This window comes from Ambystoma mexicanum, chromosome 13 (genome assembly GCF_040938575.1).
Source record: "Ambystoma mexicanum isolate Mex_15411 chromosome 13, UKY_AmexF1_1, whole genome shotgun sequence".
NCBI classification, from domain to species: Eukaryota; Metazoa; Chordata; class Amphibia; order Caudata; family Ambystomatidae; genus Ambystoma; species Ambystoma mexicanum.
Genome location: NC_090938.1, coordinates 206,297,984 through 206,313,101, shown reverse-complemented (window position 1 = coordinate 206,313,101; position 15,118 = coordinate 206,297,984). Strand labels below are relative to the sequence as shown.

Genomic DNA, 15,118 nt, shown 5'->3' with positions numbered 1-15,118 from the left:
CAGGCTCTCATGCAGCGGGTAAACGTTGCAATCCGAGCAGTGTGGGTACAGATGTTGTAATGGGCCATATATCCCAGACGTGGATAGCAAATAGAAGAAGTAGGCTCCAGGGTAGCCATGGCTGGACTGGGCAAACAAGTCTTCTTATACGGCCTTAAAGTGGGGCCTTGTAGGTGGGCTGGCTCTGCTGGCTGGCAGGAGGCCCCGGTCTGAGATTAATCCTGCATCACCCAATTGGAAGGCTCTGGGGTGGAGGCCTGTCGGTGGAGAAAAAAAAGTGTCTCAAGGTAGCCTGTTGAACGAAATGGCAGTGGCCATCATGGAAAGGACCCAGATCTCATAAGGGTTCTGGTGCATCCCAGCAACACGAGGAAGCTTTGGGTCTTTCTCCATTGTGGCGGCCACAGCGGGAGCTGCAACGATCATGGGGTCTAAGCACCATTCGTAGGGGTGAGGCACCAATCGTAGTCGTGAACCATCTGCTGGAGGGATCGTGTAGAACTATATTGAGGAAATGAGGAACATGTGGTTTTTAGCCATCCCTGGAGCAGCTGGCCCCTGTTTGCTGAAAAAAGTTAGTGGTTGGATGAATGGAAAGGAACGGTGTGAGAGACGCAATTGATTTGGCGTTATTTGCTGTTTAACATCATAAGAGAATATTTTTCAATTTCCAAACGAATACTGGAGAACTTAATAAAGAACCTAATGGACAGTACACAAATAACTGCAGATAACCATTATTAGAATCCTTGGAATGTTCACCGTCCAATCAAGGCATGAGAACCAGAGGTGTATCCGTCGGAATCAGCCCATGTTCGAATGATCCAGCAGTTCGTCGGCACCCCGCCACTTACCTTACACTCAGTTTCTGCCACTCACCACACCGGCTCTTCCCCGCCCTGTGCCGCTTCTGATTGCTCCAGTCTCCCCTGAACTGCATTTCCATCACATAGCGCCTCCCACATGCCCCCGTGCCAGTCTACCTGCTGATGTGGCACGCACTACCGCGAGATAGCAGGCCGTTACCATGTGGTACAACCTGCATGGAACATCATTATCGCTTAATGCATAGATATTGAAGAAGAGAACTACCAACCACTCAGTAGCCATTATTTTGACCTCCTTGTCCCAAAATTCAAGCATCCTTGATCGCGAGCTATGTGTATTTTCCGGCACCATGATCTCCCTCGTACGCTCGACTTCATCCTTATTGGCTCAGCTTCAGTGCCAGGAATTGTGTTAGGAACTGTGGGAGCTCGAAACCAACATTTAATGGTGATCTAAACTGCACATGATTTCATTATCTATTTTCTTTTCCGTCCCCTAACTTCCGTTCTTTCTCTTGCTTGCAGTGAACTACGACAGCTGCCCGCGTGCCATTGAGGCTGACATCTGGTGGCCAAGGACGCGCTTCGGGCTACCCGCTGCGGTGCCATGTCCGAAAGGATCTTTTGGTAAGTTTTGTTGCATGATCTCAACATATTGGTTGCTTTATACAAAGGTTATTCAGTGCTTGCAAAGGCCCTAGAAATCATAACCGTGTTTGTAGAGACCCCACAAGTGAGAACAGTGCATATGGAAAGAAAATCAACCAGAGACTAGAGATATTGTACAGAAACCTATACACAAATATACTCCACAGTGCTCCTGTTCTGCCCCAGGCCTCCCATGTAGATGCTTTGCATAGTATGTCAAGACTTTTTATTCTTTCCATTTTTGGATCTTGATGATCCATATTACATCCAATAGTAGAATACGAAGAATCCCCAGGACTCGGTCTGCTACTCATGCTTGTGAATGGGGCGAATCATTTGATGTGTGTTACCAAGCCCTTGCCCTAATGACGCATTGAGGCCCAACACACAGACTTTCAGTTCCAGGCACAGAATGTGGGTCCAGAGGATGATGTACTGTGCATTCACAGGGCAGGTGATGTTTAAGCCTAAGGAATACCATATAGGCTCACTTGGTAGTTAGTAGATCCTGGACTCAGTAGATCAGTAGAAAATTACAAAAGCCCATTGACAGGAAGTAGATGCAGCACCCAGGGCATAGATAGTAGAATCAATAGATCAGGACTCAATGGCTAAAGTGTAAGCCCAGGACTCGGTGCATGGGTTGTAGATCTGGGACCCCATGCATAGAGTAGATAGGACACAGGATCCATAGATCATGGATCCATTAGTTAGCTCGTGCACCTCGAAACTGGATATAATGTTTAAACGTGAGACATTGAATAGAGATTAGATCCAGAACCCGGTGGTTAACGTGTAGATCTGAAACCAGTTTTCATACCTGTAATCTGGACTCAATGCAGAGAGAAATGTATCTTGGATCATTGTGTATGGAGCGGGCAATAGGCTGTAAGGACAGACACCAGGTTCTAGGCCCAGTGCGTAGATCAACTCTGGTCTAAATGTGTTCTTCCCCTTTGTGTTCCAGGCACAGCGATCCGCCATTGCGACGAGCACAAGGGTTGGCTGCCACCGAGCCTCTTCAACTGCAGCTCCTTGGCCTTTTCTCAGCTCAAGAACCTGGTAATTATGTGTCTTTTTTACAGAGCAGCATTAGGGCTTCTCACAGAGTTCCTCGGCCATCGCTTCCGCCCTGTGGAAACTGCATCTCTAGCGGCTTTCCTAGCGCTGGTCCTGGCGGCAGCGCGGGCACTCTCTGGGGCTGCGTAATATTATTGAGGGGATCATGACCCATTCTGAAAATTAAGCATTACAAAGGAAGAGGTTAGAAATACCTACTTGTACACTGTCAATCATATATACAGCAAATGCAAAGACTTGTATTATTTTTTACAAAGAAAGTAAAATAATTACATGTGTTATTTCAGTTAAGTAAGTTCAGTCCTAGTATGTATATTTGTTTCAAAGATGTATTGTTAGTTTCTTGTTGACTTATTTTTAGGGAGTAAACCCCCTTTTCTAGGAGGTTGTTGTGATTACATCGACAGCCAAACCATCGACAAAAAAAATCTAAAAAAAAAACGTTGAATGCATTTTTGTATTTATTTTTTAAATGGGGGCTTTTTAAAACATTAAAACATTTTTTTACTAAACTAAACCCTTTACGATTTAAAAAAATGCATTAGATGGGTTTTTTTTAATGTATTTTTTCAGTGGTATGTCTGTCGATGCTTTGGATTCGATGCAATGACCAGATACCCTTCTACGCCTGCACAACTCTGCAACTTTTCATTTGTACGCACTTATTTTCAGTCTTGAAGGAACACTTTTAAAAAGGAAGTAAGCCTCATGCCCCAGGCACTCCATCAATCCTCCTCCCACCACCCGCATCTTCCCTAAACTATTCCACTCTTCGCCAGGCGCGTTTTTCATTTTCTACTGTTTTTTTAAAAAAAAAATATGCTCACGGATTAATGTTGGATATTTTTTGTTTTCTTCATTTTCATTTTGGGATTTCTCAGTCGAACTTATTTTTACCAGTTCATTTTCTTTCCGATTGAGCCGCGCATTTGATACTCTTTGAGCCCCTTCACCTTTTTTTTTTTTTGAAGCAGTGGTGACTTGGTCCCCATCTAAGCAAGCAAAGGCAACAAAAGCCCCCCACCTTCCGCCGGCCTCCCAGCTACTAGGAACCGGTAGTGAGGCGCAGACCTAGACTTGCTGTTAATTTGCTGAGTAATAGTTTGAGCACGTGTTGGAGTCAAAGTAATCAACATGCAGAGAAGCATACATTTAGTTATGTCGTATATTACAAACTAAGCAAAGAGTGCATTATAAAAAGCCAAGGTAGGAACTTTATAAATCACTATTCGGTGTGACCAAGAAGACCTCCACCCAACCACCCGGCGAACCATGGTTCCTCATTATGTGTAGGTTAATATGATATGATTGGCTATTTATAACGCGCTTAATACCCAGAGGTTTCTAAGCGGGGACCCGGGGATTGATCCCGTGTTGCTCTGTGTCGTCTTGCTTCCAAGGCGAGTGTGTTACCCGTGAGCTATCCTCCCGAGACTACTCGGGAGGACTGCTTAAAAGAGACCTCTTTGGAATACTTGTGTGATTCAAACCTATGGAGAGTTGGTGTCTATTCAGGGGGTGCCCTGTCTAAAGGGCACCACGATTTGGATCTTTTTATGATAGAAAGTTAAATCATCATAAACATTATTTCGGTTAATCAACCATAAAAGTATACAAAGGTAAACAAGACCATGCATTCAAAATAAAACCACGTTAAAACATGATAACATCAGCATATCAAAATGAACATGTCCTGGCAAAGCATTAATATCCGGCGCAACTAGGAGAAAAATCATGGTTCTAAAGTGCTAGTGCTTTGTATCATAAATGCAAGTTTTTATACCAACAAAGCAGGATGAGGAGAGTCTACTTATAACGATGATTTTTCTCCTAGTTGCACCGGATTTTAATGTTTTGCCAGGACATGTTCCTTTTGACATGCTAATTTTATCATGTTTTACCTTGGTTTCATTTCGAATGCATTTGGGGTCATTATGACTCTGGCAGTAGCCGTGCCAGTAAATACCGGCATCATGAATTTTCCGGCACCCGACAATGGGGACTTTCCGGGGCATTACAGCCCGGCCCGGTCCCGGTATATCCCCATTGCCGGGTGCCAGAAAATATTACTCCCCATTCCCATTTGAGTCCCATTGGACTCAATGGGAATGGGGAGGCCAGATGCACCAACACTATTCATGAATGGTGCCAATGTATCCGTCGAGGTCTGCTCGTGGCTGCCATTTCGCCCGCCAGGTTAGACCTGGCGGGCTGAAAGCCACCCGCTCGAAGAACTCGTAGTTTGCCGGTCTGGAAACAACAGTACTGGCAAGCTTACCGGTACCGTTGCTTCTGGACCGGCAAACCTATAACGAGGCTCATTGTCTTTTTACCTTTGTATACTTTTATGGTTGATTAACCAAAATAAAGTTTATGGTGACTAAAGGTCGATGATGACCGTGCCGTACCTGTCCCATCACCACTGCCTAGTGAAGTCGCTGTGTTGCAAAAGATCTACTCTCGAAGTGAGAGACCAATTGGGAGAAACATTTTTGGTACTCTATGATTTAATGTTGCATCTCCCAAAGCAAGGTGCATGCCACCGGATCTTCTGAATCCAGTCCTTAAAACTTCCAGGATCAAATACCCAAGCCCTATCCCAAGACGGAAAAGGGTGTAACGTGAGAGATATTTGTGGTAGACAATGTATCTGCAACCAAGAGAACTATTGTTGTCCTATGTAACCATTGAATGAAGCTTACGTACAATTTCCTGTAACAGCGCCTCAATGTCTCTGGGCTGCTAGTGCGCTATACAAATACAAATAAATAAATAAATAAAGTTTTGGTGAGTTGGAGCAACTCCCCACACACCGCTATGAGGGTATAACGCCACAGGGGATGGCACTGGCCCGGTCCCTGCCCGATATATCAATCAGGGGGTGGGTGAGCGGGATCCCACTTGTTGCCATCCCTGTAGAAATGCAATCACCTGGGATCAAGAGCAACCCAGGGTAGCCTTGAACTTCAAAACTTCATTCCCCAGAATGCACCATGAAGGAGCAGACTGACCGAAGGACTGCAATATTGGAAGCAAGCCATATGCATCAGTGCTCATACTGTGGGAAATGCCACCTCTGGTGGCAGAGATACCCTTGGCAAGCAGGCATGCGTTAAATACCGTAAAATACAGCAGAGCTGCTGAGAAGCAACAAGGCGTTTCTGAACTAGAGTCACACACGGTTACCAGACATTTGGTCGAAAAAAATTGGTCGACCAGACAAATGGTCGAACCAATTTGGTCGAAAACCAAATGGTCGAATTCTTTTTTTTTTTATTTTCACCTTTTTTTTTTGGGGGGGGGGGGGTCCCCCCTTCCAACCCCCTTTTTTTTCTAAAAAAACATTTTTGTAAAAAACGAAAACCCGAAAAATAAATATATAATTAAAAAAAAAAATGCGACCAATTGGTTTTTGACCAAATTGCGTCAACCAAATGTCATTGGACCAGTTTTAGGTCGACCAAATGTCTGGACACCGTCACACACCACAGACTCCCCAGAAACATCTGATCTGCATGCTAGTGGGGAGGAAGTTGGTGCACCCGAGGGGGAGTGCTGTGGCCAATCAGCGAAGAGATGGTGGGAGCAGGTGACGTCCTCACCGAATCTGGCAAATCATAGGGAGGGAGACGAAGGAGCCTAGACGAGAACCAATCGAAGTCCACTGTACCAGAGCCCTATGTTCTGGAAAGGGATGGGAAACTTCATTGCGGGTCATGGACCTGGAGGAATCGGACATGACTGCTAAAGCGCACTTGATACACGCGGAGGCTGCTTGGGGGAAGACTGCTGACCTGGAGGATCCGTCCCTTAGCACATTCTCTAATGACACCATGGAATTTTCTTCTTCACATGAACAGTTGAGGGAAAGACCTGCCTGATGGGTGACCGGCGGCTCTATGCTGTATCTTACTGATGACCTATTTTGATGAGATGACCTTCAATAACACTGCTGGAATAAACTAACCGCCTTACACGAACACGGGGCTCATGGCCATCACTCAAGGTTTTAATAGAAGGCAATGCTAGTCTGGAGAGCCTAGGTTGGGGGTGGGGGAGAGGGAAGGGGCAGCTGGCAAGCCTTGGAAGCCCGCTTGTTGTTTAAGCATTTGTTTTGTAGATTAGGTTGTCTCCGGAGGGGCAAAGACTAGGTTTAGATCATATGTTTGATAAGTAAAGGAGTATATATATTTATTATTTATTTTAGGGTTTTTCTATAGCACTTTTAACCAAAGCGCTTTACAATGAATTCATGAAATGATACACTCAAAGTAATGAGGCAGAATTCTGTGAGCACTGAGGGATAACAATTTAGTTCAACCGATCCTGACAGAGTTTTACTCGGAAGCATGTCTTTAAAGCTTCTCCTCATATCTGTTAGGAATTTAGCTAACCATAATCCTGACTATTCATTAATATAGAGTTGTGGAGCCATAAGTCATGAGTGATGGGTATTATTGCCTCATAGTCCTAAACTCTGACTCAGAGCCTGTCCCCTGCCAGTTCTGCTTTTTCCCTTACTTGCATGCAACTGGCTGGTGGCAGCTACTTTGTAATTCTTCAAAAGGTTGCACCCTGTTGCACATATGTTAGGTACAGGGAGCAAAGGCTTGTTCCCACCACGTCCCTATCACAGTGGCAACCTGGATTTACAAGTAGAGTGAGACTCCCCAATGAGGCAGCATTTACCTAGTAGGCATGGAGAAAAGCATGTGGATGTATCGCCTGTTAGGGAGATTTCTCACGCAAGTGCTAAATTCCCTCTACCTTAGAGCCCTCCAGCTCTTTTGCTATATTTTGGGCCTTTGAACTATTAATTTTCAATGTGTTTTACTTTTGTGTTCTTTGGTTATGGAGTTTTAAAACGACTCCATAGGCATCATCTTTAATTGTACTGACACTTGTAGCCTTAATTGCATGTAGTGTTCCCCAAGGGTACTGCTTGTGATTCTGCCTAACATGGCCTTGCCTTCCTGGGACTTCCGGTTGGAAGCTCAGTGCAAGCACCGGCCCAGATGCAGGTGGATGTATGAATTAGTGTCTGGTATTCACTCTGAATCCACACGCCAAGTGTTTGCCTGCGAAGAAGCCTGGGAGGATTTGAATGCAATGGCCTTCCCAGTTTTGATGGTTGCGAAATGTTTGAATGGTGCAGTATGTCTGACTTATTGCAAAATATGCATCGAGCTACCAAGATTTGTATGAGAATAGGGTTATCCGGGCCATGGCTTTGCATAAACTGAACCCGTCCTGCAGGAGGATTTCCCACCCGAAGACAAAGGCTCTACTCCTGCAGTGAACAATGTGATGGCAAAAAACTGCTGTGGCCTTGGTGCTCTAGAGCCAGAGCGAACCAAAGAAGGGCCACTGACCTCTTACATGGTGCGTTCAGCCAAATCATTCTTCACAGGACTCTGAATTCCAACTGGAATAGCACCTATGGCCCCTGTGCTGGTCAGGGGAGTAGACATTTGGTTTTCCCGAGGTGGGGGGCTGGTGGATACAATTTCAGGACATTCCATTGAAAGTATGGGGATTTTCAGCACAGCTGGACTTTTCCGCACCAGCATACTCCGCGCCCCTGGTGCTGGAAATCCCAATGATAATCCAGTCAAAACTTGAAAAAAATGAAGATTCGGATAGATTTCCCTAAGAGTTTTTGTCTTGTTCGTCTTGTATCCCTTGTTGCGCCCTGATGCTTGCGGGCTTCGGCGTGCTGAAAACCAATAAAAAAATAATAAATAAAATACACCTAAAGTGGGTAATGCCCTTGACCCATGACTCGTACAGCACCTTCTTGTTTGCACGAGAACTCCTCTGGGCCTCCGCCTGCAGAGTTGTGCCTGAATCACATGCATGCACATCATGATGTACTTTACATGACTGGAAGGCAGGCAGGTGGACTGGAGGAATAGAAGGAGGGCTTGTGTTGCTCAAGAGGTGAATCAGATGAGGTCAAATGCCAGCTTGTAGCAAAGAGGATAGGCAAGGGCAAAGCCTAAGAATGTGCAAGCCAAAAGATACAAAGTCAAGATCCAGGCCCTGGAGCAGTATGAAAAAAGATGCAAAGCCTATGTGTGCAAGCCAAAAAGATACAAAGTCAGGAACCAGGCCCTGGAGCAGTATGAAAAAGATGCAAAGCCTAGGAATGTGCAAGCCGAAAAGATACAAAGTCAGGAACCAGGCCCTGGAGCAGTATGAAAAAAGATGCAAAGCCTATGTGTGCAAGCCAAAAAGATACAAAGTCAGGAACCAGGCCCTGGAGCAGTATGAAAAAGATGCAAAGCCTAGGAATGTGCAAGCCGAAAAGATACAAAGTCAGGAACCAGGCCCTGGAGCAGTATGAAAAAGATACAAAGCCTAGGTGTGCAAACCGAAAAGATACAAAGTCAGGAACCAGGCCCTGGAGCAGTATGGAAAAGATGCAAAGCCTAGGAATGTGCAAGCCGAAAAGATACAAAGTCAGGAACCAGGCCCTGGAGCAGTATGAAAAAGATGCAAAGCCTAGGTGTGCAAACCGAAAAGATACAAAGTCAGGAACCAGGCCCTGGAGCAACTAGAAAAAGATTGCACATATGATTTTAGGGACACAGACTTTTGAGGATTAATCTGGTTTTAGATCCGTATAGTGTGCATTTGCTGCTATCATTTGAGTGGGTTTGATTATTTCACTATTCAGAGTTTAATTGAAAATTGCACCTTTTATAGAAGGGTTTAAATTCTGTTGTTTTGTTTTCTTGTCTCAGGTGGAGAAGCTCAATCGGAACGAGACTCAGTTGGACACAGGAAGGTCTCAACAGACTGCCCTACTTCTGCGCAATGCCACGCAGCACACACCAAGCTACTTTGGGAGCGACGTTAAGGTGGCATACCAACTGACAGCGCGACTCCTCGAACACGAGAGCTTAGAGCAGGGTTTTGGACTTGCTGCTACGCAGGATATCCACTTCACTGAGGTAATTCTAAAACCCCTGGGCAAGGTCCCCTAGTCCATAGCAGTAACTAAACGTACCTTCTACACGCCTATGCTGAAGATACCTCGCAACTCATCTCTTTATAGTGGTCGCACCCAGGTTCACTCTTGTGCCCATTACTCCCAGCCTCTTTAGAAGCGGAAATTCTAGTGACACCACTTACTGACTTAATATTGATTCTCAAGGCAGGAACCTGGCATACAAAGTGCCAGATTCCACTGGAGTAAGATTTAGTAGGTGCACTGGGAGCGAGGAAGATTCATGGTGCGTCAGAGGTCCCTTGGCAAGACCTATGAAAGATACCAATGCTGGAGAAATGCAGTTACAGGTAAGCAACCAAGACTTCCTTTATATGAGTTCCTTGGTGCCCACAAGCTACATCACTGTGATGTTTCTGGTTTCATTTGGCATCACCCACCGGGTAGAGGGTTGGGTCTGTGGTCCTCTGAAAGCAGGTGCCCAGTCTTCAGAGGAGCCCTTTCCTGGATTTTTATTCACAGTTGGCACGGAAATATGGATGCTCGATTGGCCTCTTCCATGCCATGCTCACAAGAAGTAAACTTGGGTGTGTTTGACATTATCCTGTTTAGGCATAGCCACGTCTTAGACGAGAACTCTGTTGTGCCCACTGAAGAGAGAAAGGGCCTCTTAATACTTAAATACTCAGGATCAGCGTGGTGTGGGTGGGAGTGAAGGGCGCAGGCGAAAAGACTCCTGGGCAGTGGCCCTAAGCGACCTCCCATGCAGCATGGTTAAGTCCCGACTCTCATGGGGTGAGTTGCAGCAGCCACGAGAACTGCACATAATTGGCTCAAAGTTAGTGGTCAACTTTCATTAGGTGCATCTTGGTGCATCCTTGCAGGCTCCATGTATGGCCAACAAGAATGCACAATGGAAAAGGATATCACTGAGAAGAATATTGTAAATTGAGATTATTTAAACGGTTCCATGTCTTAAAATTGCGGCAAAAATGGCTGTGAATACAGAATATTGCAGCAAAAATGCTGTGGTATTTTTAACCACAATCATGTAAAGGATACGGGGAACACCCCCACAAACCCCAGACTCATTGTACCATTTAAGGGGAGCAGGGGGACACCCCCGCAACCCCCCCCCTTAAATGGTATAATGGGGTACACCTTTACCGGGTCAAACCACAGCATGTTGCCGCAATTTTCTTTTTTTTTTACTGGCGACATTTTTGCCACGATTTTATTACCTGATATCATTTAATCCGACTAATAATTTAATCAGTAAATTGTACATGTGTTTTCAAAGGCTTAGACGCTGTTCTCAAATTCCTTAATGCATGTTTTTGTGAATCTTTTTTGCCAAAAATGTTTCATATCCAGAGAAATGAGCTATACCTGGGCAACTCAGTGGGGTGATTAAGTTTCCATAAGTAAAGGCGTGTGTCCCATGCCACATAAGATAGCAGGTAGGAAAGGCTCACTGCATAGGCAGCAGAGTTTGAAGCACCTGCTAAAGTTTAGCTTAATGATGGCCCCCTGTCGCCAAGGGGGCTTTGGGCACCCATGGAAGACCATTCATGGAGATGATCCTTTTCTTGCCACAGAACCTGGTGCGCGTGGGTAGCGCAATCCTGGACCCGAGCAACAAGCGGCACTGGGACCTGATACAACAGTCAGAAGGGGGCACTGTTCAGTTACTGAAGCATTACGAGCAGTATGCCAGCACGCTGGCACAGAACATGAGGAAGACCTACCTCACACCATTCACCATCATCACCCCGAACATTGGTAAGCAAGACAGCTGTTTCCCTCCCCCTTTCTGTGAAAGCATGGACAGGGTTTGTAGGATACTTGCTGGGGAGCCCCATTCCCAAATGGTGGTCCTCTCTTCAACTCTAATGTCTTTGCGCAGTCGTGCATCTTCACTGTGCCTCTTCTTGGGACCGCTAACTTTGCTAATTTTCCTTCTCTGCAGTGATTTCAGTTGTGCGCCTTGACAAGGTAAACTTTGCGGGCGCTAAGCTCCCAAGGTATGAAGCCCTCCGCGGGGAGAAGCCGGCAGATCTGGAGACCACTGTCATCTTGCCTGAATCTGTCTTCAAACCCACAGAAGTGAAATGTGAGCATGCTTTCTGATTTCGTCTGTGTTGGGTGGGCTGAATGCATTTGCTTTGTGTGTGCGCCCGTACAGGCTCTCTGCTGAACACACATAGTTTAGGAAGGGATGTTACAGACTTTCCTCATACATAGAGCAGATGTATCATATGCCACAGTAGGGCAAAATACCTCTCTCTCTCTCTCTCTCTCTCTCTCTCTCACACACAGACACACACACACACACACACACACAGACACACACACTCACACACTCACACACACACACACACACACTCTCTCCCCCCCCTTTTTTTGTTCGACATACAGAACAGATATTGCAAGGGGAGTAGCAGTGGAAGCTACTCCTACACCCAGGCACTGTATGCTATCCTACTCTCTCCATTGACATGGACTACGGTTCCCAAGGGCATTCTAACCACAAGCGCTCTGAGGTCATACCAATGATATATAGAGCTCTATATAAATGCCAAATACAAATAACATAACATGGAAGCGAGAAACCCGGGTAAACATTGTGCGCTTGATTCATGCAACAAAGAACATGTTTCAGCAGAGGTGTCAGCGGTCCAATTTTGCTACGTGATGGAGATTAAAAATACTGGACATGCCAGTGCCCATCCTTTCTCCAGTACCCTGAGCTCCACTGCTTTGATTTCTCCTTGCTTACCATATGTCCTTTGCTCCCACTAGTACATACTAAGCAGCGCCATTGTCTCCCATGTGGGTGACCAACCAAGCCCTCTTTGTGTTCTGTACATAGTGCTGGTATTGATTGAAAAGAAAACCACATTTTTGCAGGTGTTTCCAGGCTAGATCTCAGCAACCCATTTTCTAGTGGCAAATCTTTGTTTTAAATCCTATTGCGGGGAGTTCCCCCTTTACCGTTCTTCTAGACGCCATAACACCCAGTTGGAAACTGCTCTGTCCTTCGCCCCCCCTTAACCTTGATGATTTCCCTGTAGTCATTTCTGTTGTCTTGCACTCTACTTGTAGACGGTTTTCTCAAAAGGTTGTCACATCCTGTCCTCTCCATCTTTTCCCCATTCCTTTGCTACATAGATGTGTCTACACCCAACGACTGGCAGCCGGAGCCCGATGAGGTGTCGGCACTGGTGAACCGGCAGAGGCGACATCCCACCATGAGCGAGGGGCAGGCCATTGCCAGTGTCATCATATACCGCACGCTGGCCGGGCTCCTGCCGGAGCACTACGACACCGACAAGAGGAGCCTAAGGTGAGCCTGGGTTCTGGGGAGAGTGGGAACAATTAGGGCTTAAGCTCATGAAGATAGGGGTGATATGATGACTTAGTCCATGAACGCGCCTCGATGTGTGAAGCAGTTAGCTGTAGGACTAAATGTGTCATAGCAAGAAAATGGGGCTCAAACTCCTTTTCTTTGGTCCGCCATATGCCTCTCTTACTGCACCAAACCATGTATCACCTTTTCCCTTTCCATTTTTCCGCCTGTGGTGGAAACACGGTGTGACCAGCCCCCTCTAAGACGCAAGCGTCAGAAAGCACACTCGCCACTTCTCACTCTGAGTTTCTTCAAGACAGAAACACTCTTGAGTACATGAAAAAAGACCACACATTCTAATTTCCTTGCTTCACCATAAAAGCTAAAAAAAATGCTCTCTTGGGCTGAAGGTTACAACATCAGAAATAAATGCTGCAGATTTTGCAGCCAATCTCCCTTAGCCGCCAGTTGTTGCTGGTTAAACTTAGTTTCGTGTGTTTTCCTGTTCTCTCTCCCTTGATGCCATCCTTTTTCATTCTAACTCGATCGTGAGAGGTAGGGAACATGTGGTGTTTTTTGGCATGTGCAGCATACTTTCTTAGCAGCATGCATATGTAACACACATATATATATATATTTAGAAAATCGCCAGACGGGTTTAATATCCGAGACTTTTGAAAATTATATGTGTGGCGCTGGCCCTTTAAGGGCGCGCACGCGACGGGGTGACGTTCACTCCGTCGCATGTGCCATATAAATAAACGGGGCGTTCCCGGCGGCCGCAGAGCCACCGGGGAGCCCACACAAACTACATCACGTCTCATGTGTCTGGTGTGTATGCGAGTGAGGGGCTCACGGTCAGGCAGTCTGAGTAACTGCCAACAGTGGCGACGAACGATCGGACCATACCCCGGGACAGGCGGTGATATTTGCAAAATGCGCGGATGATCGAACGTGAGTGCATTTTGCAAAACATGCCGTGGAGAGGGGAGTGAGACACGCTGTCGGTGGCCATTTTGTTAAACAGGCCTTGGGAGGTCACGGCTTCATAATGGAGTGCCAGTAAGCCATCCAAGCCTAATTCCTAGATGATCCAGTGGCGGATAGCTACTAGAAGCAGCACATGTCATTTTCATAGTGAGTTATTGACATTTTCACTGTTTATCACCGAGTACTTGGGTACCCTGCTCAATTTTTGGATCCTCCACATCTGCCTGGTTACCTGATCTACACTTCGTGGAACTGTCTATGCCTGGCTGCATCTGAGGAACATTGGTATCCGTGGGCTGCCTGTGGCTACATTAAAGGACCATCCTCTGCAGAAGAACACTGTCGTGGGGGGTGGTGAGTTGCGGCCCCATTACTTGTACATCCATGGGGTGCCTATGCGCTTACCACCATGAGCCAAGCTGCAGCGGCTGCTGCTGCCCCTCAACAACCGGCTGCTCCTGCACCACAGCCACCACCCATCCTGCCGCCAAGACCGTTGCCCAAGCCACCTCGTGCCCTACAACCAATGCGTGAGTTTGATGTCTCGGGCACGCCATCGAGCCTGGGACCGAGGTGGAAGATGTGGATGGACAGACTCGAGATGTACTTCAGAGCTACAATGGAGACTAGTGATGACAGTAAGTTGGCCACCCTCCTATACTCTGCAGGCCCTGTGGTACATGAGATATTCCTATCCCTGCGACCAGCGGATGGGTCTTTTGCGGCGGCGAAGGATGCGCTCCACAACCATTTTCTGCTGATGGCAAATGCAGATTTTGAACGTTTCCTCATGGGGGCTGCGCGACAAAAGGATGAGACTCTTGATGTCTTCTATGGGAGGTTGCACAGACTTGCGGTGCCATGTGCATGGAACGACCCAGACACCATGATTCGCAACCAACTCATACAAGGGTGTGTATCTGGCAAGCTGCAGCGCCAAATCCTGCGAGAGCCTGGCATCACCCTTCCCGCATCCTCGAACTTGGCAGATGCCATGAGGTGTCCGAATTGCGAGCAACCAGAATGGAGGCCGGAGTGCGCCCCAGCAAGGCGGATGACATCTGCACGGTCGGCAGAGGCCGTGGGTTGAGACACCCGGCGAGTGGCCAAGGACCAAGAGCGCAAGCAGGGAACAACTCATGCCTGAAATGCAGATACGATCTCCCGCACCCAGCAGAGTGCCCAGCCATGGGTGTGAAGTGTGGCCGGTGTGGGAGTGCGGACCATTACGCCAGGATGTGTAGGACCACAGCTCCGAAGGTGGTTCCCACG

General features: G+C 46.8%; 1 protein-coding gene and 1 long non-coding RNA gene across 3 annotated transcripts in view; one reads left to right on the top strand and one right to left on the bottom strand.

The window, feature by feature from the left end:
• CELSR2 (cadherin EGF LAG seven-pass G-type receptor 2) overlaps window positions 1-15,118 on the top strand; it is a 449,058-nt gene that overhangs the window by 346,449 nt on the left and 87,491 nt on the right. For both annotated transcript variants that reach the window (XM_069633658.1, XM_069633657.1), the window contains exons 16-21: window positions 1,353-1,454; window positions 2,443-2,537; window positions 9,302-9,511; window positions 11,106-11,289; window positions 11,477-11,620; window positions 12,679-12,853. In XM_069633658.1, the coding sequence (XP_069489759.1) occupies window positions 1,353-1,454; window positions 2,443-2,537; window positions 9,302-9,511; window positions 11,106-11,289; window positions 11,477-11,620; window positions 12,679-12,853 (910 nt within the window). The remainder of the gene's footprint in view (window positions 1-1,352; window positions 1,455-2,442; window positions 2,538-9,301; window positions 9,512-11,105; window positions 11,290-11,476; window positions 11,621-12,678; window positions 12,854-15,118) is intronic.
• LOC138521093 (uncharacterized) overlaps window positions 1,685-15,118 on the bottom strand; it is a 143,047-nt gene continuing 129,613 nt past the window's right edge. Inside the window, exon 3 of the long non-coding RNA XR_011282932.1 lies at window positions 1,685-2,710. This is a non-coding gene — a long non-coding RNA (uncharacterized lncRNA). The remainder of the gene's footprint in view (window positions 2,711-15,118) is intronic.